General features: G+C 40.9%; 1 protein-coding gene across 3 annotated transcripts; it reads left to right on the top strand.

The window, feature by feature from the left end:
- Positions 1–318: 318 nt before the first annotated feature.
- LAMP2 (lysosomal associated membrane protein 2) lies at positions 319–21,170 on the top strand. Of its 3 annotated transcripts, none has more exons than XM_084294232.1 (9): positions 319–447; positions 7,251–7,369; positions 7,840–8,053; positions 8,693–8,854; positions 9,651–9,868; positions 11,161–11,280; positions 11,564–11,639; positions 12,076–12,243; positions 19,310–21,170. In XM_084294232.1, exons 1-9 carry the CDS (start codon positions 378–380, stop codon positions 19,450–19,452), a joined length of 1,290 nt encoding a protein of 429 aa, XP_084150358.1. In that variant the 5' UTR covers positions 319–377; the 3' UTR covers positions 19,453–21,170. The 3 variants fall into 3 exon arrangements, with proteins under 3 accessions (XP_084150358.1, XP_084150357.1, XP_084150359.1); XM_084294231.1 differs by lacking the exon at positions 19,310–21,170 and adding an exon at positions 17,285–19,057; XM_084294233.1 differs by lacking the exon at positions 19,310–21,170 and adding an exon at positions 13,542–17,277.
- The last annotated feature ends 698 nt before the right edge of the window (positions 21,171–21,868 follow it).

Raw genomic sequence — 21,868 nt, 5'->3', positions numbered from 1 at the left:
TGCTCTGGGGGGGCGCACCTTCCCTCAGCCCTCCTCACGCAGCCCAGCCTCCCCTGAGGTGCAGGCCGCGGCTTTGACGCCGGGCACAGAACATCTTTTCCCTCAGCCTCGCGTTTGGAAGGGGCTCATATGCGCCCAGAAACACCCCTCCCTTCTGCATGACAAAGGCGAGCACAGACAGAAACCCCTCAACATCCCTACATGAGGAAGAAGCAGGATCGTGCCGCGGGAAGTCCCGCCCGCCTCACGGGCGGCAGGCTCTCCGTCCGCGAACCACAGCACCGAGCCGCGCCCCTCCCCTCACATGACCGGTGGCGAGGCTCTTGCCGTGCCTGCCTCCCTCGCTTGCCCCTCGGTAGAGCTCCTAGGCCGGCAACATGGAGACGCGCCGGGGCCCCGCCGCCCTTCACCCCCTCCTCCCCCTGGTGCTGCTGCTGGGCGCCTCCGGTAAGCGGGGGGGAGGGTGAGGCATGTGACGCGGGCAACGGCCGTGCGTGAGGGCCGGGGGCGGTCGCGCGCTCCTTCCCTCACCGGACCCCGGCTGAGGGGAGACGGAGGCGGGGGGAGGAGGGGCGCTTGGTACGGCCGTGGTGCCTGAGCCCCCGAGGGGCTGCGGAGGGACCGGGGGGAGGGGTGGGGTGCGGTCCCCGGGTGCCGCCCCGTGGGTGAGGAGCCTTCTCCTGACGCAGCTTCGGGCCGCTCCCTTGTAAGGGGTGTTGTAATACTTGTGCTTGCTTTTTTTTTTTTTTTCTTCCTCGCGAAAAATAAATAAATGGTTCGTTCAAGTGGCGCTGATGCGGTTTTATATTTTTATAGCTGTGCGTTTATATATATTTGTTTTGTTTTGTTTTTGAGGCGGGATCTCCCTCGCAGGCCACTCTGGAAGCATGGAGCATGCCACCCAGAGCTGTCCTGCTTTTGTGGAGCCGGCCTTCTCGCAGTGGCCTTGTCAGTTCCTGCTTTCTTCCCCTTGTTGGTTAATGCTCTACCTACTCTATTAAAAGGTCTTATGCCTAAATGCTAACTTCAGCAACTTTCTGCAGTTGCGTTAAGTGGCAGGCCTTACTACAGCTTCCTGGTTGAGTGGGTGCCTTTATAATTCAAACAGCAAAGTGTGTGTATATGTATATAAATCACATCTTTATATCCTATATACATTCCTGTAAATGAATACACTGAACAATTTGTAAAAAGGCAGGTTTGTCTCCCAATAAATGTATCCTTCCTTTTTATTATCATAGGCTTTACCGTCTCCAGCACTGTTATGCAAGCAAAGCACGTGAGGAGGCAGTTTGATCCTTAGGTTTTGTGAAGAATAGCTCTTGTGCTATTGCTGCCTCTGTTTTCCAGATTACATATTATAAATTTAGCGATTAATGTAGTCCATTGCTATGCTAGTGCTTCTTGCCAAGTGTGTTAAGTTACGTTTCCATGCCTGACTTTTGATGCATCCTCTAATCAGTTATTTAACAGTAGAACATACACTTTATAAAGCAGGGTTCGTGTATTTTCTTCTGTCATCTGGAAAGAAGTTGTGCTGGACAAAACATATTTTTCCAGTTGTTTTTAGTTGCTGTTGATGTAACTAAATAGGTCAGGGTGTGCAAGGTGCATGTGTGTGTTGGAATTATCTATGTTGGTCCAGTCTACCCCATGAAGTTGCTTACTGTAGGATTTCTCCATTTCTCTTTACTGTTGCATCTAATAAAACCTTTGCAGAAATACACCCTTTGGAGAAGTTATTTGTGAGCTAATTTCTCTGTAAAGAAAACAGTCTGAGTGCTAGTTAACCCAATCCGTCTGATTAGGGCCCGCTTTGTTCTGAGGATATTTTCAGTCTCTGTAAGTATTGCTGTCTCTTTGCTGCTGTCACTCGCTAACTCATAGTGCAAATAGAATGTCACACCTCAGTTACAGCATTCTATACTTGTGTCCCTATTTATGAAGGTGAAAAAGATGTGCTGTGTAAAATAACACGGAAAAAAATTAAAAATAAAATCACAGCATTACAAAGCAAATTACTGAAGCATCATTATCAAGCTCCTTTTGATTTATACTGTTCTGGGGTTGTGGTAAAATAATTATGTCCTGCACATACCATTCATTATGGCTCAGCAGGGGTGTTTAAGACAGCAGGTGATGTGACCTATAGGTGTGTATATATGGCTGTCCTGGCTGGCTTGCAGTTGTTTCCAAAAACTTAAGGTTTGCTCACGTTCCTTCTGAAATGAGAATGGGCAGTAACGCAGAGCTGGTGCTCTGGTACAGTAACAAATAGCTCCTTAAACGAAGAGGGAGAGTTTTATATTTAGTGTTGCTGAAACTCTAAGCTGCTTCTTGGTAACAAGTGTGTGCTCTATGGGAGTGAATTGCAAAGCTGTTATCTCTTTGTTGCACCATAGAGCTGTGTGCAAACCTTGCCTGGGAAGTAGATGCACTGCCTGTGTCTGTACAGTATGGGTGCTGTGGAGGTCTGAATTTTATTCAGTGATTAGGTGGCAGAGGAAAGTAAATATTACAAAATTTTGAGAAACAGCAAGTGTTGTGGGTAATGGAAATAACATTCAGAACCATCTTTTGATTTACTGGATTGCATTCTTCTTTCCTTCAGTTACTTCCCAAGTCGAAGTATAAAGTTTTAGAGTTAGTAGGGTGAGCATCTGTGCAGATACTGTATGGAGAACAACTTTCAAGTGCTGTAGAAAGATCTACAGGCTTCAATGGATCACACAGAAATGCCGCATATAGCAGATTATTGCAGGAAAGTGGAATGAATGGTAGCCCTAAGGATTTTCAGGAATAAAAGTCCAACTGTTTTAGTTTCTGGCGTCTCCAGGCAGCCATCCGTGAGCAACAAACTTCAAAGGTCTGCACAGAAAGGAGTTGCTTTCTTTGAGTTGTCTCCTCCTCCTGTTTGTACCTGGCAGTTTTTACATCTACCTAGTACTGCTGGTTTTGGCAGGAGATGGGGAATAGGGTAGTTTATGAATATTTAGGTGTCGTTTATCTTTAGTGTTTTTAAGTAGAAACTTCCAGAAACTTGAAAAATATCCTGAGAGAGTAATAGTTCCTGTTCTGTCAAAATTGGTTTTGTTCAAATTGATTGTCTGAAGGAATAATAGATTAAAATAGACAAACAGAGAAATTGTGTGATACAAAACATCTTCTGCTTCATTTTTAATGCCAGAATGGTGCTTTGTCCTTCTGACATAGTCTGTAATTGTTGTGAGAGCATTGTATAATTCTGCAGTGTTGAAGCTCTAGCTTCTACGTGTTCTTAGATCTCACTCCAGATTCAGCAAGCAACATTTCCTGCTCTCCCAGCAATGCTCATGCTTCCAGTTGCCAATGCTGCCCTTCCCTTGTGCTGAAGCTGTTACACCAAGCAATCACAGTGATACCAACTTTCCCTGATGGTAGAGGGTTCAGGTGAGCTACTACGGGCTGTGTTGCTGGAGGCAGTAGCCCGAAGTTCTGGTGTACCCTTTCAGCTTTTAAGGGAGGGAGGACATGCTTTTGAGATCACACACTGAGTGCTGTTGAAGGCTGATCAGTCATTGCTAACCAATACTTTTCTGATCAAAACATGCATGCAGTGAGGGCAGGAGGAAGCAAGCTCGCTGTGCAACAGAACCCAAATTTTGGTTGTGGGTTTTAATTTCCTGTCAATGACTGAGGAGGGTAACATGAATAGGAAGGTTGCTTCTGTTAGAATGGTAGAGCCCGTATTAGTAGGTCAGAAAAAAAATAAAGTGTGACTATTAGCAACAAGTGGCTTTTTATGGCTCTTTCAGCTTATTGAATCACAGAATCATCTAGGTTGGAAGAGACCTCCAAGATCACCTAGTCCAACCTCTGGCCTAACACTAAGAAGTCCTCCACTAAACCATATCACTAAGCTCTACATCTAAACATCTTTGAAAGACCTCCAGGGACAGTGACCCCACCGCTTCCCTGGGCAGCCTGTTCCAATGCCTCACAACCCTTTTGGTAAAGAAGTTCTTCCTAACATCCAACCTAAAACTCCCCTGGCGCAACTTTAGCCCATTCCCCCTTGTCCTGTCATCAGGCACGTGGGAGAATAGACCAATCCCCACCTTGCTACAGCCTCATCTAAGGTACCTATAGAGAGTGATAAGGTCACCCCTGAGCCTCCTCTTCTCCAGGCTGAACAACCCAAGCTCCCTCAGCTGCTGCTTGTAAGACTTGTTCTCCAGGCCCCTCACCAGCTTTGTTGCCCTTCTCTGTGCTCTCTTGAGCACCTCCATGTCCTTGGGCCCCCCCGTGAGGGGCCCAAAACTGAACACAGTACTCGAGGTGCGGCCTCACCAGAACCGAGTACAGGGGAACAATCACCTCCCTAGCCCTGCTGGCTACACTGCTTCTGATACAAACCAGGATGCTGTTGGCCTTCTTGGCCACCTGAGCACACTGCCAGCTCATATTCAGCCGACTATCAACCAATACTCCCAGGTCCTTCTCTGCCAGGCAGCTTTCCAACCACTCATCTCCCCGCCTGTAGTGCTGCTTGGGGTTATTGCGCCCCAGGTGCAGGACCCGGCACTTGGCCTTTTTAAACCTCATGCAGTTGACCTCAGCCCATCGGTCCAGCCTATCCAGATCCTCCTGCAGAGCTTTCCTACCCTCAAGCAGATCGACACACGCACTTAACTTGGTGTCATCTGCAAACTTACTGAGGGTGCACTCAATCCCCTCATCCAGATCATCGATAAAGATATTAAAGAGGACTGGCCCCAGTACTGAGCCCTGGGGGATGCCACTAGTGACTGGCCTCCAACTGGATTTGACTCCATTCACCACGACTCTTTGGGCCCGGCTACCCAGCCAGTTTCTAACCCAACGAAGCGTGCGCCAGTCCAAGTCAAGAGCAGCCAGTTTCTTGAGGAGAATTCTTTGGGAAACGGTGTCAAAAGCCTTACTGAAGTCCAGGTAGACCATATCCACAGCCTTTCCCTCATCCACCCAGCATGTCACTTTGTCACAGAAGGAGATCAGGTTCATCAAGCAGGACCTGCCTTTCATAAACCCATGCTGACTGGTCCTGATCACCTGCTTGCCCTGCAAGTGCCACGTGATGACACTCAAGATAATCTGCTCCATGAGCTTCCCTGGCACTGAGGTCAAACTGACAGGCCTATAGTTCCCTGGGTCAACCTTCCGGCCCTTCTTGTAGATGGGCGTCACGTTTGCTAGCCACCAGTCAACTGGGAGCTCCACCGATAGCCAGGACTGCTGATAAATGATGGAAAGCAGCTTGGCCAGCTCCTCTGCCAGTTCTCGCAGTACCCTCGGGTGGATCCCATCCGGCCCCATCAACCTGCGCACATCCAAGTGCAGTAGCAGGTTGCCAACCATTTCCTCCTGGTTAGTGAGGGCCACATCCTGCTCCCCATCCCCTTCCACCAGCTCAGGGTACTGAGTATCCAGAGAACAACCGGTATTGCCGCTAAAGACAGGCAAAGAAGGCGTTAAGCACCTCAGCCTTTTCCTCATCTCTCGTCACTAAGTTTCCCCCCACATCCAGTAAAGGATGGAGATTCTCCTTAGTCCTCCTTTTTGTGCTGATACATTTATAAAAACATTTTTTGTTATCCTTAATGGCAGTAGCCAGATTGAGCTCCAGGTAAGCTTTGGCCTTTCTAATTTTGTCCCTGCACAGCCTCGCGACATCCTTCTAGTCCTCCTGAGTGGCCTGCCCTCTTTTCCAAAGATTATATACCCTCTTTTTATAAACCCTCTTTTTTCTCCTAAGCTCAAGCCATAACTCTGTTCAGCCAAGCCAGTCTTCTTCAGCACCAGCTCGTCTTTGGGTGTGTAGGGACAGACCATTCCTGAGCCATTAAGATTTCCTTCTCGAATAAGTCATTTAATGAGCTGATTTACAGTGGTTGGTGAATTTTCTTCCAGGAAAATGTAGATAACAGAGGGACAACAACAATTTGTGTAATGAGAGCAGGGTGCACATTTATGTGCCTACTCTTGACAAATAGAGTATGGCCTCGGTTACTTGACGTGATAGGTAAATGATCTTAACAGGTATTATGCTTCGTCAGGTGGGGTAGTGTATTTGCTGCCACCATCGAAGCTAAAACTCTTTGATGTTTATTGCTTCAAGTTCAAAATAAACCACGTCCAAACCCTAATTTACTGCCTTGTTCTTAGTCCGAAACATTCTTACAACACAATAGCTATGTGAAGGTGATAACACTAATAAATCACTGGTGTGGTATCGAGCACAATTTCCTGTGCTTCAGAGTGGACTTTTCTCCAAGCTCTGCCTTGGATACTTTTACCGGTGTGCCAGTTTAAGCTTGTCAGTGTATGTAGAGTTTTGAATTTCAGACAGCATCAACAATGGAAGCCTGCAATTTAGTGTTGTCACAGCCAACTGGCTTGTGTACTGAACTTGGTATTGCTGCTAGAGGAGAGAACCTGTATGGGGCTGGGAGGAAATCCTCTAATATCGAGGTACAACATGAAGCTAGTTGTGAACTATTGTTGTGTGTTAGAGGATGAAGAAACTCAGATGGCTGTTGAAGAGAACTGCGTGGTCATAGTTACTGTATGTTTAAGGAAGTTTGCCTGATAAACATGAACCTGAGGTTAGTCAGGATTGATTCTTTTGATCCTTCTGATCTATCTGTTCTGTGGCAGACTAGAAATTGCAGACAAAAGCAAATGAAAACTGACTATGGGGAAATCCCCCTGTTGAGAGTCAGCCTGGGTTAAAAATCCAGCAACTATAAAAAGTTCTCTTAGATCTTAAATGGAATTTAACTTCCATGTCCCGTGAGCCAGAAATTGTGGAAACACAATGAAGGCACGCCAGTGTCTTCTCTTAGAGGTCAACTTGGGTTGTAGCATTGATGAAACATGTAAAATAGTTTAGAGATTGGTCTACAAGCACTACTTTGTTTCAAATGTGGTGTTTGTGCAATTCAATTTATGCAGTTTCAGTTACCAGAAAGCGTATGCTGATTTAGACTATTAGTTTTCGTCAGGTAAGTAGACCATAAAACATCCTCTCAATTTCTGTCTAGCCTTGATTATGTCATGGTGGGCTTCCTAGTTTTTTACATTTGTCAGAAATTCAGTGACTCTGATTGTCTCGCAAATTTAATCCAGTCCTGAAATAATTTACCCTACTACTTTATAATGAATCATTCTCCTAAGTGCTTCTAGAAAATGAAGTAAAATCTGTCTTAGTAGCTAATAATCCTATTTTACAGGGTTTCTCCAATCCTATGCAGTGGAAGTAGATGTAAAGGATGCCTCTAACATTACGTGCTTGTATGCACAATGGATGATGAAATTCTTGATAAAATATGAAACAAACAGTAGTGATTATGTAAGTATCTGAAGCTAACTTTCATTGAGAAATGCATTTTGCCTTGGATAAAACTTACTTATACTCTCTTATATTTAGTTTGTTGATTTTCTTGATGAAGTCAGTTAAGAATACTCCTAAACATGCATAAGCTCTCAGTTAATAATACAAATAACTGACAAGTGCTCTATTGCATTTATGTAGAAGGCATAGTGGTCAGACTTGGTGGGGTTTGTTTATCAATGTAGCAGTGTTCTTAACACAAACAGTAAATGCTCAACATAGCTGAGGTTTTCATCCTAGTGAGATTTGTACTTTTGTACTCAAATCTGATGTGGCTCCTCCCTGATACCCAACTCACATAGGTTATTGTACAAAATTGTGAAAAAGAACATTGCGCAAGATTATTTTAGCCTATTCCCAGGACGTTTGTAATAACATCACGGGGAAGAATTGTTATCTGAAAACATTTGAAACTTTTTTTCTTCTAGAAAAATGCAAGTTTGGATTTGCCATCTACCGTGACACACGATGGAAGTGTCTGTGGCAATGACACACAAGCTGCACTTCTGGCAGTTCAGTTTGGAGGTGGTCACTCTTGGAGTGTTAACTTTACAGAAACTAATGAAACTTACCAGGCTGACTTTATCGTGTTTACCTACAACACCAGTGATGCTGCTGTATTTCCTGATGCTAAAAGAAAAGGTAGTATCCAGTGTGGAATCTTGCTTACGAAACAGTCTCAGGTCATATTTCACCTACCTGACCTTGCTAGGCTTTGTCAAAATTTTAAGAGTGTATCTAGTGACTTTGACGCTGTGTGCTGCCCAACTGTTGCTTAGAGTACTTGCATGCTGGATAAGAATGCTGACTATTTAGCTTAACTAAATCTAGTAGTGCCTTTAAACAGAAAGGAAAGGGAATGTTAACTGTTTGAACAGCCTTGATTGGTGTGCTGCTAGTATATATAACAAGTATATGGAAGACTTACTTGTTTGTGCACTATTTCACCTTCTACCTAGTGAAACAATGCAGTGTTGGGCTTTCTTTCTACTAATGCCTACTAATAATAGGATTTTTTTCTTGAAAAAAAAAATAAATAGGTAAAAGAGTTCTCCTTTCTAATGACTTCTCTAGTTCTGGAAGCTTGGTTACTTCTCAGCAGTACGTAGCAGCTTGGGTCAGGACATGTGGGTAAAACATTCAAGAGAGGTTAGGATTGTTACACATAACTCCCGTTAGTTCTCTTTTAATTTTAATACTATGGAATTATAGATAATGTGACACTGCCTATAAATGTTCTTGTTGTAAACAAGGTATTAAAATATTTGTGCTTGTTTGTAGGACTGGTTACAGTTGTTGTAAAGGATTCTATGCATCCAATTCAACTAAATAACGTCTTCGTGTGTCATCATACTACCTCTTTTGAAGCAGAAAATGTAACGCAGTTTTTCTGGAATATTACTATGCAGCCTTTTGTTCAGAATGGCACAATTGGTAAAACAGGTGAGCTTTTCAAATTGTGAGTGAGCATTTTTGTATTGCATTTTAGTGCAGGGACCAAAGTCCTGTAATACAAAAAAAATAATAATCCAACAGTTCTAAGATGTGCTATATTCACTAATGTATAAATATCCTTTATGCCTTTCCTTGTGCCTGGAAAAATAAATTAATATAGCAGATTTAGCTATACATGTATATTGTAAGGTAGATTGTTTTCATGCCAAAGCAACAGACTAATAAAGTGTATTTCAGTAATCGGGGTATTAAACACTACAGAACTATTGTTGTACACTAGATCATTGGAGCTTCAAGGTTTTTAACTCACTGCCTTTTGTTTTCAGTGGTAGATTCTCTGCTTTTAAATAATACAGAGCCTGCTGTAGCTTGTAGTCTCATAGCTCAACTAGTCAGAATAGACTAGCACATTATCCTGCTACCTACAGCTCAATAGGGTTGTTTACTTAGTTTGAAGCAAGTGTGAATCAATTTTTGTAACCACCAAGAGTAATTATCTTTGTGGATGTGTTTCAGTTCAGTGTATCAGAAGTAGTATCGTTTGTGGTACATGGATTTAAAACTGTGGGCATTAATAAAATTTCTTAGAATACATTGTAGCAGTTAATTGCTTGTCATCCTGTGCCATAGGGCTGAGTTTTAAACTCTTGACTTGGGGATTAGCAGATTCCCAGTGGGCTTAGATTTCATCAGAGAAGTTGGTATTTGTATCGAACTGACCTCTGGGTCATGAGACTTTAACCACCATTTCAGTGCTGAAATTTGTGTTAAATTTTCTTTTCAGAGACTAGATGTCATGCTGATACACCCACTGCTGCACCTACTGTTGTGCCTACTGCTGCCAATGTAACTACCACATCCACCACCACTTCATCACCTGCTCCAACCACCGCTCCCAGACCTGTTGAGAATCCAGTCACAGGAAACTATTCGCTTAAATCTGGAAATAAAACTTGTCTTCTGGCTACTGTGGGGCTGCAGCTGAATGTTTCCCAAGACAAGGTGCCTCTCATATTTTAGAATCATAGAAGAGTTTGGTTTGGAAGGGACTTTAGCAACTATATAGTTTCTACCCATCTGCCATGGGCAGGGACACTTTCCACTAGTCCAGATTGCTCAAAGCTGCATCCAACCTGGCCTTGAGCACTTCCAGGGATGGGGCATCCACAGCTTCTCTGGGCAACCTGTTCCAGTGTCTCACTACCTTCATAGTGAAGAATTACTTCCCTATATCTAATCTGAACTTGCCCTCTTTTAAGTTAAAAAACATTACCCCTTGTTCTATTACTACATTTCCTGGTAAAGAGTTTATACCATCTTTCTTGTAGGCTTCCATTAAGTATTGGAACACCACAGTAAGATCTCCTTGGAGTCTTCTCCAGGCTGAGCAACCCCAGCTCTCTCAGCCCCTCTTTGTAGGAGAGGTGCTCCGGTCTTCTATTCATTTTCTTGGCCCTCCTGTGGACCCGCTATCATAGGTCCACATCTGCCTTGTGCTGGGGCTTGAGCTGAACACAGTGCTCCAGGTGGGATCTTAGGGGAATGGAATAGAGGGGCAGAAACACCTCCTTCAACCTGCTGGCCCCACTTTTTATGCAGCCCAGGGTACAGTTGGCTTCTGCAAGTGCATGTTGCTGGCTCATTTTGCATTTTCCATCCATCAGTACCCCCACATCCTTCTTTGTGGGGCTGACCTTTGCCAGCCAGTCTGTACTGGTGTTTGAGATTGCCCTGACCCCGGTGCATCACCTTGTACTTGGCCTTGTTGATGTACTTGGCCTTGTTGAACCTCATGAAGAAGAGTAGAAAGGTTGTCCAAACTGTTTCTCAGTGTACATGACACCTCTCTGGCATCAAGATAGTTCTGAGGCATGATATGTAATTAGCTTCAAAATCTTACCTGCATTAAACTTAACTGGTTACTGGAACCACCTCTAACGTCATTAAAGGCCTGTAACTTTCTTGGCTTCTAGGGCCCTGCAGATGCTGTCTTTTCCCCCAGAGGGAGCCAAAGCTAAGCTGTTGTTTTAGGTGCACAAAAGAAACGCCCTGACCTTTTTTTTTTTTTTTTTTTTTTCTCTCTCTCTCAAGTCAGGATGAGATACCACAGGGCAAGTTGTTTGTATTACCAGCATGTACATGTAACTCAAACAGCCTTGGTTAGGTAGTAGCCAGACTAGGACTTCATGTTGTCCTCTCCTTCATGACAAGTTCTTCTAGCTTGAGACTGCTGTTGACTGAAATAATAAATTCCTGATATTAACTGAGCTCATTTGACATGGTATGTATTTCAGCCTCTTCTGATCAACATCAATCCGAAAACAACTAGTACAGACGGGACATGTGGGAACACATCAGCTACTCTGAAATTGAACGATGGAAACAGCACATTAATTGATTTCACATTCATTGTTGTAAGTAACTTCTTTTATTTTTTAACTAAGATTTAACTTTTAACAGCATTGCATGATGAGCATTTTTGGTTTAAAAAAGAAAACACTCGTAACTTGCTGGTGGTAGGCTGCTCCCATATAGGAAGTGGAAGTGGCAGCTTACTGCCTCAAGACAAATGGATAACTGGGATAAAATTGTGGGAAATGTAAGACTGGTAAATGTGATAGGCTTTGGAAAGCATGTGTTATTAAAATTAAAAATGCAGATTGGCACACTGACATTTGGTTCTTGCTTGTTAAACAGAATGCAAGTGCAAGTGTACGAAAATTTTATCTGAAAGAGGTGAATGTTACACTACTCAACCACCTGAATGGTTCTGGTAAGAAATAATACCTGCTTTAAAGCAAGTGTAAGCTTTAATTCTATGTCTATATTTATCATTTCCTTCTGAAATAAAAGCTACTGGTGCTTACTGTTACTTCCTGCTTTTAAATCTTTTAAGTGGGTATGAACCAAGTATCAACCACAAATGGCTACAAAAGTTGCTCTAAACAACAGTGTAGGTTTGTTTTTTCCTAGGCTTCTGCTCATGGAGCCTCTTTTTGATAAATATAAATCAGGTGGGCTTCTGTATCACAGTTCTCAGTAAAATATTTTTTTGAGGTATGAGATAACTGTCGTGTCCGCTGTAAAGCTCTTTGTCTTTCTTGGTCCATCTAGATTCAGCTCCTTAGTCTTATGAATGAGTTAGCATCTTTCTTGCATTTAAAGTGTGCGTGCAAATTCCCTTTGTTTTTTTCTTCCCCTTTGTTTAGTCATTTTAAATGCAGATAACAACAACTTCAGCAAGTGGGATGCTTTCCTTGGTAATTCCTACATGTGTCGAAAAGAGCAAACTCTCGAGATTAATGAAGATCTTCAAGTACATACTTTTAATCTATGGGTTCAACCATTCCTCGTGAAGGAAAACAAGTTTGCAATAGGTAAAAGTTCTTTCTTTTTATTTGATTGTTTTTTTTTTTGCAATAACTCTTGCAATGCTTGCAAAATTCCTACTTGCTAAAAAGTACTAGAGCTGGACATAAGTACTTTGCTTTTGAAGCTCTTGTCCCACTGGTTTGTTTTTTTTATATACATGGAATGAATTGAACTTCTGAGACTGACATTCCAGTTCAGTGAAGACTCTCAGCTTTGTTCTCATTATTTGAAGAAATAAAACAGTCTGCTAGTTATGTTGGTTCTCCCTGGATATAGAGATGCTGAAGAGGGACTTAGCATTGCCTTGCACAGTAGGTTAGAAGTTCTCCAACATCTTCTTGACATACATACAGCTTTTTGTAGCTTAAATATATAAGAACACGAGATAAAACTTCAGTGGAAGACATTCTTAACACCATTAGGCTTTTCTTTTCTTTAGACCTGTGGGTCTAAGGAATCGGAATGTTGTGGAAAAATGAACTGACAGACCTACTTTTGGAAACAGTCTTGAGTATCCAAGACCAAAGAAACAATCCAAAATGATTGTTTGCTGCACTATCCTGATTGTCTGGGGAAAACTGGAATGGCGTAAATGACCTAATTCTTAACCTTTAGCGTAGCCTGGTATTCAGACTGTGCTTCGTGATAATACTTGTAGATTAATGTGTAGGTAAATAGACTGGGTGCAGATTTTTTGAACTATTTTTCCCCTTAGTGAGAGGTAAGTAACCTGCCTAGATATAAACAGGGTAAACAGTATTTACTGTAATACGCTGTATAGAGTTAGTTCCATTTTACGTTGTAGTTCCAGTTGCAGCTGGCTGCTGCTTCTTCCTTCTAGCTAGCAATTTCATCTCACTGTAACGTCTCTATTCTACATAGGTTTTCAACACCAAATCCAGGTGTTACTTTATTCTTAATCAGTAAATGTACCAGACTTGCCTTAAGTATGAAATAGGTAAGCCTGGTTTTGTCTTAGCAGTAGAAGAATGGCTGATCCATTTTCTAGTACAGACCTTGTGTACATGAAAACTTGTACAGCAGGACAGTTCCTTTAGTTTGTTAGCTTATCAAATGTTCCAAATGATTATAAGGATTAATATATGCTAGTAATACCCATGTGACCTCTACAGTTCTTTCTCTCTTAGTATAAAGATATAATATATATATAATAATACTTGATTTTGAGCATCTTCATATTAAGGAAAATAGATTTTTATACCACACTTGGCAAGTATTTATTCCTTGTTGCAAGTATTTATTCTTTATTTATTCCTTGTTGCAACCTTTCTCTCATCTACAGCCCAGGAGTGCTCGCTGGATGATGACACCATTCTAATCCCAATTGTAGTTGGTGCTGCACTTGCTGGCTTGATTGTCATTATAGTGATTGCTTATATAATTGGCAGAAGAAAAAGCTATGCTGGATATCAAACTTTGTGAATCTACATGTAATCACTGTTCTGATTTCACTCTAAATGAAGCAAGTGCAAGTCCAAAAAAGCCCCAAACCTTAGGACTAAGTGCTAGCCACGGCTAATTGGAGTTGGGAAACAAAGGGAGAATGTTTATCCCAGATGAAGCAGAACTACGTTTTTAGTTTTCCTGCTTTGGAGAAGACGACGCGGGTTTCATAGCTGTTCTGAAGATGTTCAGATACCACTATTGGATACATTGCTAGGCTGAGTATTTTATTTTGGAAGAAAAACCACTGAAGTGTTTAGGATTCATTTCCACTTTTTACAAATTGTAGCCTGAAACTAGAACACCTTCTAAACTGATGTGCATTGGGCAATTCCCAGGATTGCATAGGATATGTACTTGCTTCTCCCTTCTGTGTTCCGTACTTGTCATAATTGTCAGTTAAGTTGACAGCATTAGTCACTATGTTGACTCACGTAGTACTTACGGATTGTATGATGCCCAGTAATAACTTTGTTTTTCATAGAGCTGAACTTCAGGCTGGTAATTAAGTGGTGTTTTGAAGTGGCAGCAGTAACTTACTTAGCTTTGATGGAGTTTGAGTAGTTTACTCCTGCCTTGGTGGTTTCAGGAACCATTCCCATACCCTGGCTATACAAACAATGCGGGTAACATATGCTTGCCAGGTGGTTGATGTGTTGGAAGATTTCAGTGCAGTTTCCAAATGCGTTCCAAAAATAAAAAAATATTCTGTTAGGCACTGAATTCTTCATCAATTCTTCATCAGTTATATACCTTGCCAATCCCCTGAAATAATTCAACTGAGGCAGATTTCTGCTAAAATCATGCAGGCTTTTTTTTTTTTTTTCCTGGAATCAGTTTAAAGGGAATAACTGGTCTAAATATTCCAGAACTTTAAAGTGCACTTAACTTTATATCATACCTTGCACAGAACTGGTCTGTCTTGTTGCTTTGAATTACCATTGTTTAAAGATGCTTTAATTTAATGAGCCAGTATCTGTTGCTGCAACTTGAGCTGTCTTTAAATCTTCATCTTGAATGGTTCTCTGCTAATCAAAATCCACATAACAGCTGTCTGCCATTGACATCCTCAGTGTTTAATGTACTTTGTGTTTGATTGTTTGCTGTGTACCATTTATTACCGTTAAGAATGCAAAAGCTAAACAAGTTTGAGATAGACCAATTACACCTATTTTTCCTTGCTTTGTGGAAAGGCTAACTAGCTTAAAAAATGCAGTGCAAATGGACTGTTCTTAAGCTGCAGCTCTGTCAAGTCTAACCTTTGCTGCACTTTTTTTTTTCTGGCCTCCTTGTGCTGCATTTTTTACTGCATGGAAAAAAAACTATTTTTCTAAAATGTGTGACCTTTTTGCATGTGTCATAACATGAGCTGCCTAAACTAGTCATTTAATGAGCATAACGTCTCCTCTTTAGAATGAATTCAGCTTGCATCAAAGCTGGTTTAGTGTTTTATTAGTGTTTTCTAGGCTTGTAGAGATGTCTGTGGCATGTTTGTGTACAGATTACGAAATACACTTTCAGAAGAAGACTTCTTTGATGAAAACAGTTTTACCTTGACACTAGATAAGGAAGCAAAAATGGGTGGATAAAGCTTACTATAGCTTGTAGTATGCAGCTTGAATTTTGCATCAGTTACTGCATCATTTCAATGAAAGTGGGGAAATACTATCAGTTTAATCTCAAAACAGGCTTCAAGACTTTACATTTTAATTAAAAACAAAATCAAATAGTGGATCTAATAACTTAGTCATATTAATATATCATTAAATGCGGAAGTTCCTATAGATTTTTAGCATTTTCCTGACTGAAGTTCAGTGTCACCAGTTATACGTGCATTTCTGTTACGGAGTAGTCACCGCACTGTATTCATCTGATCATGTGCATTTTTGATCTCCGCACGATTTCCAAGTGACAAAATAGAAGATCAGTGCAAACTGCTCCTAAAATCCAACAAAACTAAATGCACCTTTGCAAAAACCTGGAGCTTGATCTTTGTTTGCAACTATACTGGCTGAGAGATTAAAATGCTCCTAGACCGATGTGCAGATAACTGGTTCAAAAAACATCTAAGTTTCACCTGACTGCCTGTTGTTATAAAACCACTAGTTTTCCTGTATGTATTGATCCATAGGGAATTGTCAACCCTGCTCAACATGTGCTCTAAATAATAAAGATTGTTCTGTTTATTAAGGAAACTTGTTCATATTTTTTAACCGATTTGAAAACAGACATCTTGTATTACCTTTTTTTAAAGAAAATAAAATAAAGGAGTAAGGCCAACTTAATCAGTCTACATCTGAGATTCTGTTATGTAACTTGTGAAGGTGCTCCTCAAAGAGTCCTCAGTTGCTTGTGTCTTAACGCTTTGTTTTGTAGCACATTCTGCAGTGTGCTTGGGTACAATCCTCTAGCAGAAGACAGCTTGAGAACTAATTGAGATACTGTGTCCCATTCATCATTAGAAATTTACTTGTAAACTCTTTTGGCAATTGTTGCTCCTTCCAGATAAGATGCCATTACAATTTCATTTTTGCTAGCCATCTTAAACTAGTGTACAGTTGTGAGTAGTTCATTTTTGTTTGTTTGTGTGTTTGTTTAACTTGTCTTGGAAAATGAAGTAAGTCCCAGCATTTAGCAAGAGTGGGAAAGCATTAGGGACTCTTCAGGGAGCTGGTTAGCAGCTTCATAGCTTCATCCTCTAAGGCAGAAGCTATGTTGGTCCTCTCTGTGCTGACAGTTCTTCTGATAACAGTACTACTAAGCACTTCGGCTTTTTCTGCATTAAGAGAGACACTAGTCTTCTCTTTACTATACCTCTTGCTGGCCTGTGTTGTGAACTCCATGGTGATATGATGGGAGGAAAAAGTACAATCTAATCACACACCCTTTCTTCTTGATTCTAGCCTGCATTGCATATGCTATCATTACATTAAAGCTATCTTCACATCTGCTACCTAAAGACAAAATAATGTTAGTACCTTCTGAAATGTAAGCTGAGGTCAGCTGAAGCATTTTAATGTGAACAAATATTTTAATAGGATCTCGTTAAAGAGCTTAGCAGTTTCTGTTCCTGAAGCTGTAAACCAAAGTAAACTTAAACTATGATGAGACTGCAGGCATCAAACTGCCATCACCTTGTCAGTACATGTCAGTCTGGCTGAGTTTGACAAATCTTGAAACAAGCAGCAATTACTGTTGTCCTATAAAAAGTTTTCTTATCTTGACTGTAATTATATCTCCAGTATTGCTCTCTATCCTGGAGACTTGCAGTTGGTAACTGGTCACTGGAAGCCTGGGTGTACAAAGGGTATACAATACTGATAATTCTTTATATAGTAATACACAGCTGCTTTTCAACAACATGTATCATGGAATTACGAATCTGTTAGTGTGATGTTTGGGAAGGGAGACTATTGCTACCGTATTTTGGGGAGGGAAGAGGAGGACAAGGTTTTCTGGATGACTGTCTTAATGCCCTGATGGGGAAAGGTTAACTGTTCTAAATAATTAGAGGGTGCTTATAGTATTAAATATTTCTGTTGAAATGCATTTCTTTTTCAAACTTGCCCTTTTTCTATTTAGCTGAAGACTGCAGCCCAGAGGTGGACAACTTCATTGTACCCATAGCAGTAGGAGCAGCTCTGGGAGGATTAGTTGTCCTAGTACTTATGGCTTACTTTTTTGGCCACAAGAAACACCGTAATGCTGGATATGAGCAATTTTAAAATGGGAAAGTTTAACTTTTTGAAGCAAATTAATAAAACTGAACTCTAAAGACTCAGAACAGCAGCTTGCTTGCACAGTCAGACAAATTATAGGTTAAAACTAGCACCTGGCTAAGAACTGATGTGGAATTTATTGTCATGGTTTATGTTTGAATTTTACGACGCGCAGAGATTGTGTTCTAGTTCTCAATCAACTGATGAATTAATTTCAGTTCTTCTCAAATACTACACTTCAAATTTCAGAATTGTGAAGACATGCAGTGGCATTATAAGACAAACAGTTTTGTTCTGATCTGTGGAAACAGCATTTAATGTGTGTGCTTGTGGATGTTGAATGTTAATGTATATAATCTATCATGCACTGCAGTTTGTTTTAATTAGTATTGACTGTGCCTTATATACAGATTACTAAATATGAAAACTGTGCTTTAAGATTTCTGTCTTTTAGCTTAAAGATGCTGTGGTAGTGGTCCTTGAAAAGTTTTTGCAGCTGATGAATGCTTCCTTTTAAAAAGTAAAAATAATAAATGCTATGGTGTTCTCTATTGCATAGCCTATACCAATAGAAACATTACAAAGTTTTGGGCTATTAGTTGCATCTCATGATTGGAATTTAAAAGGGAAGCTAGCTTTTTATACCAAGGCTAAAAGTCTTGGTATCCAAAAATTTCACTGTGCTGGACTGTGAGTGAGCTAAATCAAGAAAGTAAACTTCCCATAACTAAGGCTGATTGACACTCAAATGGTTTAAATATCCACTTAAGACAATAGCTGATAACTTTTGATAAAGCATTGAGTGTGTGCATGATGCATATTCTGCTCTAAAACTTGAATACATTCTAAAATAAACTTAAGCAAAAAGGAAATTTCTAAGGAGATGCTTTAAGAGCCCCAAAGCCGAGCACCGTCACAGTGATGAAGCAGGATGCTGATGCTGAATCTCACTGAACATCCCATTTCTTGGCACCACGTGAGTGGAGCCCAGCCCTCTCTTGAAATGGGTGAAGAATGCTAAGCTCTGCTTCTGCGTGTGCTCCAGGCTGCGTTTGGAACAGGATCCCAGCTGTGTTTGCTGATACTTGCATGAGTGTTTGTGTGAGGAGTTGGTCGCATACTTTCCACCTGGTGTGTTGAGAAGCACTGCAGTGTCACAGCTGTCTCCTCTCTTCTGTTGATTTCAGTAAGGTCTGCCTAATTCTCAGCTGATAATGGTAACCCTTTTCTTGTACTTGAATTGAAAATAAATAAAGTTACCCACCCAAAAAGAGCGTCCCTCAGTATTTTCCGCTCAGTGCTTTCAGCATTTGACTCTTGGCTGCCTTTTGAAGTCTCCAGTAAGTTTCTACTTTCAGTTACTTCCCTGGCTCCTCTGTTATCTCTTCACGTCTAAAGCCTGGAGCAGTGTTGGTGGTCTGAGGGTTTGGGAAATCGCTTGGACAAGACAGCAGTATACCAGTCTGCTTTATGTTGCTTTATTGCTGTTAACTCAGCTGTAATTAGCCAGGTGTAATTAGCTAGCGCATGCTCAGGCTACAGTCCTGTCTTCATGTTTCTAGTATATCTGAGGGGACGGTGCACTAAAGCAAGATGAAAGCTAATGTACAAATCAGGAGTATTTTATCTATTTTACAAAGCAATGTGCATAGTATATATGTTTAAAGAAATACATCTTTATCAATTTTTTACTTAATGGTGATGTTACTTCAAATGTATTATTTACATAATACAGTAATATGTATTAAAAAATGTAAGCATCTGCTTGTCCCTTGCTGTACTTGGATTCTAATGCTTGGTTTCCTTCACTAATTTGTTCTCCTTTGCTTTTCTTTTTTTTTTTTTTTTTTTTTTTTTGGTTCGTTTGTTTTTTTTGTTCTTTCTGCAGCCGAAGAATGCCTTGCTGATTCTGACCTGAACTTTCTTATTCCCATCGTGGTGGGCATAGCACTTTGCTTCCTTATTATTCTTGTCTTTATATCTTATATCATTGGAAGAAGGAAAAGTCGTACTGGCTATCAGTCTGTATAATCTCTTAGTTCCGTCTCTGCTGCCACCCCTCCTGCTCTTCTTTTCCCAGACTCACTGATCTACCCCTAAAAAAGAAAAGTTCATAGTTTATTAAAAACAACCCACATGCATCACGACAGAATAACTTGCCATGATACGAATTGGAAATTTATTTGAAGTCCCTGTATGGTTTTGGAGAAAGTAAATGTTCTGAGGACCGTAGGACTGAGCAGAGTTGATATGTGCACAAATGAGAAATGTGATTATTTTGACTACAGACAACATCTAAGAGACTTTATTTCTGTCGTTTAATCTTTTTATACAAGAAAATTTCTAGTTGTGTACAGCTTATCTCAGATAATGCTGAAGCTAAAACCATGTGATAATTAAAGGTATGAAAAAGGTAGAAAACATAGAAAAGGATTGTACATGCTGTGGGAAAAGACTACCAAGATCTTAAGACTTATAGTTGAAGCTTGGCTTATGGCTGTTGTCTTTTCTCATCGCTTTACAGCTTTTTCTTGTGAACCAGTCTGAATTTCCTGTTCCTTCTGAATGTAAAGGTAATACCTGGCATCACTAGTAAATCAACCTAATACAAGAACAGCTTATTCTTCTGGTAAATCCACGTGTTTAAGACCAGTATGAAGAAGTTGTTTGCTAAAGTGTGTGCAGTGGCTTTGCACCAGCATGTCTGTGCACTAAGATAAGTCCTGGTGAACTTCCAGTACTCGGAGAAGTCAGCAGCTAATGTTTTTAATGTTTTTAATGTGTTTTCCTTCTTGCTCTGAGCCCAGTTGTGAAATAAGGATGGGAGGGTGGTGCTTCACTGGCAGCAGCTTGTCTCAGTTTCGATTCTGTGCACAGAGGAGAAACCTTGCAGCCTTCAGCCCTGCTCCATACGAGGCTTGGCTGTTCTGAGCACTGACTGAGAGCACGGCTTTTTCAGAGATTCCTGCAGCTCCACTGGAAAACTTGCATGGATTAGTAGGGGATCACTGAAAAGCTGCAGTCTAGGAATGTGTTTATAGGATTAATCTGGCTTTAACCTTCTAGTTATTACACACTCAAAAATGTTTAGCAGCGTAAGGGCACAAACTTTATAGTATGAGAAATGCTGACCATAAAGCAGAACCTTCAAATATATTTGTGTATATACATACATATATATATATATACACATACACGCGTACACTAAAGAAAGTGGCTTCTGAAGGAAAAAACATCTGAGGTTGCTTTCTTTGTTACTTCTTTTGTAGTTTTGTTCTGTATCTAACCTGTTTCAAAACAGAAGCTAGACATTTGATATTGAATTTGTCTTTGCTCCCACTAGGTTCATGTTGATAGATGACAGAAGCCTCTTTCACCTCTTTGGTCCAGCAAGGCAAAAGCCTTTTGCAGCTTGTGAACCCTGTTCCCATTTTCTGTGGGTGGTTTGAGAGCTGCCAGGTCTGCAGAGAGGCGCTGGTGGCTTGCAGTGTGGTGTTCAGTAAATCTGCTTAGTGCACTGCGCCTGCACCTATGCCATGAGGAGGGCACCTTCAATAACTCATCCATAAAGGAGACAGTCAGGTACATTGTTTAGTAGCTCACGTCTGTTCAGGGAAGGGAGATTGCTAATAAGTTAGTGCTGATTGAGAAATACCTGTGTGTTCAGTTATTTCTGTCCTCAGTGTGACCAAACCTAAGCTCCACCTGAGTCTTACATACCTGACTTTTACGCTGCAATGGGTCCTGGAACCGAGCTGTCTTTTTTTTTTTTTTTTTTTTTTTTTTTTTTTTTTTTTACGGAGTATAATTTAATGCTGCTGACTCAGATTGGGTTTCAGTTTTGATTGTCATGGTCTTTTATGTTGTATCTTTGTTATCACAATACCTGATCTCCCTGCCAGAGCTGAACAGTGAATTATTTTGAGGCTGGCAACTTCTGCATAACATCTGCTTGTCGAGGGGCATCGCTTCTCTGCTGCCAGAAGGTGGATTCCAGCCACGGTTTCATGCTTAGGTTGCAATTTTGCATCACTTTTTTGCATCACATTCTAGGTTGTTTTATTAAAATGTGATGAACTCCTGGTTGCACGCACACATATATTTTATATATGTGTATATATAATAGATATTTATATAAAAGACTATTTTGGGCTTCAGTAGAAGTCAGAAATTGAGCCAGCACTTAAAGGTTGTTGTAGCATGAAGAACGGTGTGTACAGCTCTCCAGATCTTGGAGTGACAGTTTGAACCTGCTAGGAGCAGAGTATGTGTATGGCAAATAAAGTTAACTCTGGTGGTTGTAAACAGAATCACAGAATCATCTAGGTTGGAAGAGACCTAGTCCAACCTCTGACCTAACACTAAGAAGTCCTCCACTAAACCATATCACTAAGCTCTACATCTAAACATCTTTGAAAGACCTCCAGGGATGGTGACTCCACTACTT

The sequence above is a fragment of the Netta rufina genome (assembly GCF_964035555.1).
Source record: "Netta rufina genome assembly, chromosome: 12".
Lineage (NCBI taxonomy): Eukaryota > Metazoa > Chordata > Aves > Anseriformes > Anatidae > Netta > Netta rufina.
The sequence above is the reverse complement of the archived record's forward strand: the minus strand, read 5'-3'. Positions and strand labels throughout refer to the sequence as shown.

What these genes read in the sequence shown, in the direction of transcription:
- LAMP2 (XM_084294232.1), top strand. Translation starts at nt 378, where the DNA reads ATGGAGACGCGCCGGGGCCCCGCCGCCCTTCACCCCCTCCTCCCCCTG. An exon ending in TGAATGTTTCCCAAGACAAG is followed by an intron (nt 9,869 to 11,160) that starts GTGCCTCTCATA and finishes TATGTATTTCAG; the next exon opens with CCTCTTCTGATCAACATCAA. An exon ending in CAACCACCTGAATGGTTCTG is followed by an intron (nt 11,640 to 12,075) that starts GTAAGAAATAAT and finishes CCCTTTGTTTAG; the next exon opens with TCATTTTAAATGCAGATAAC.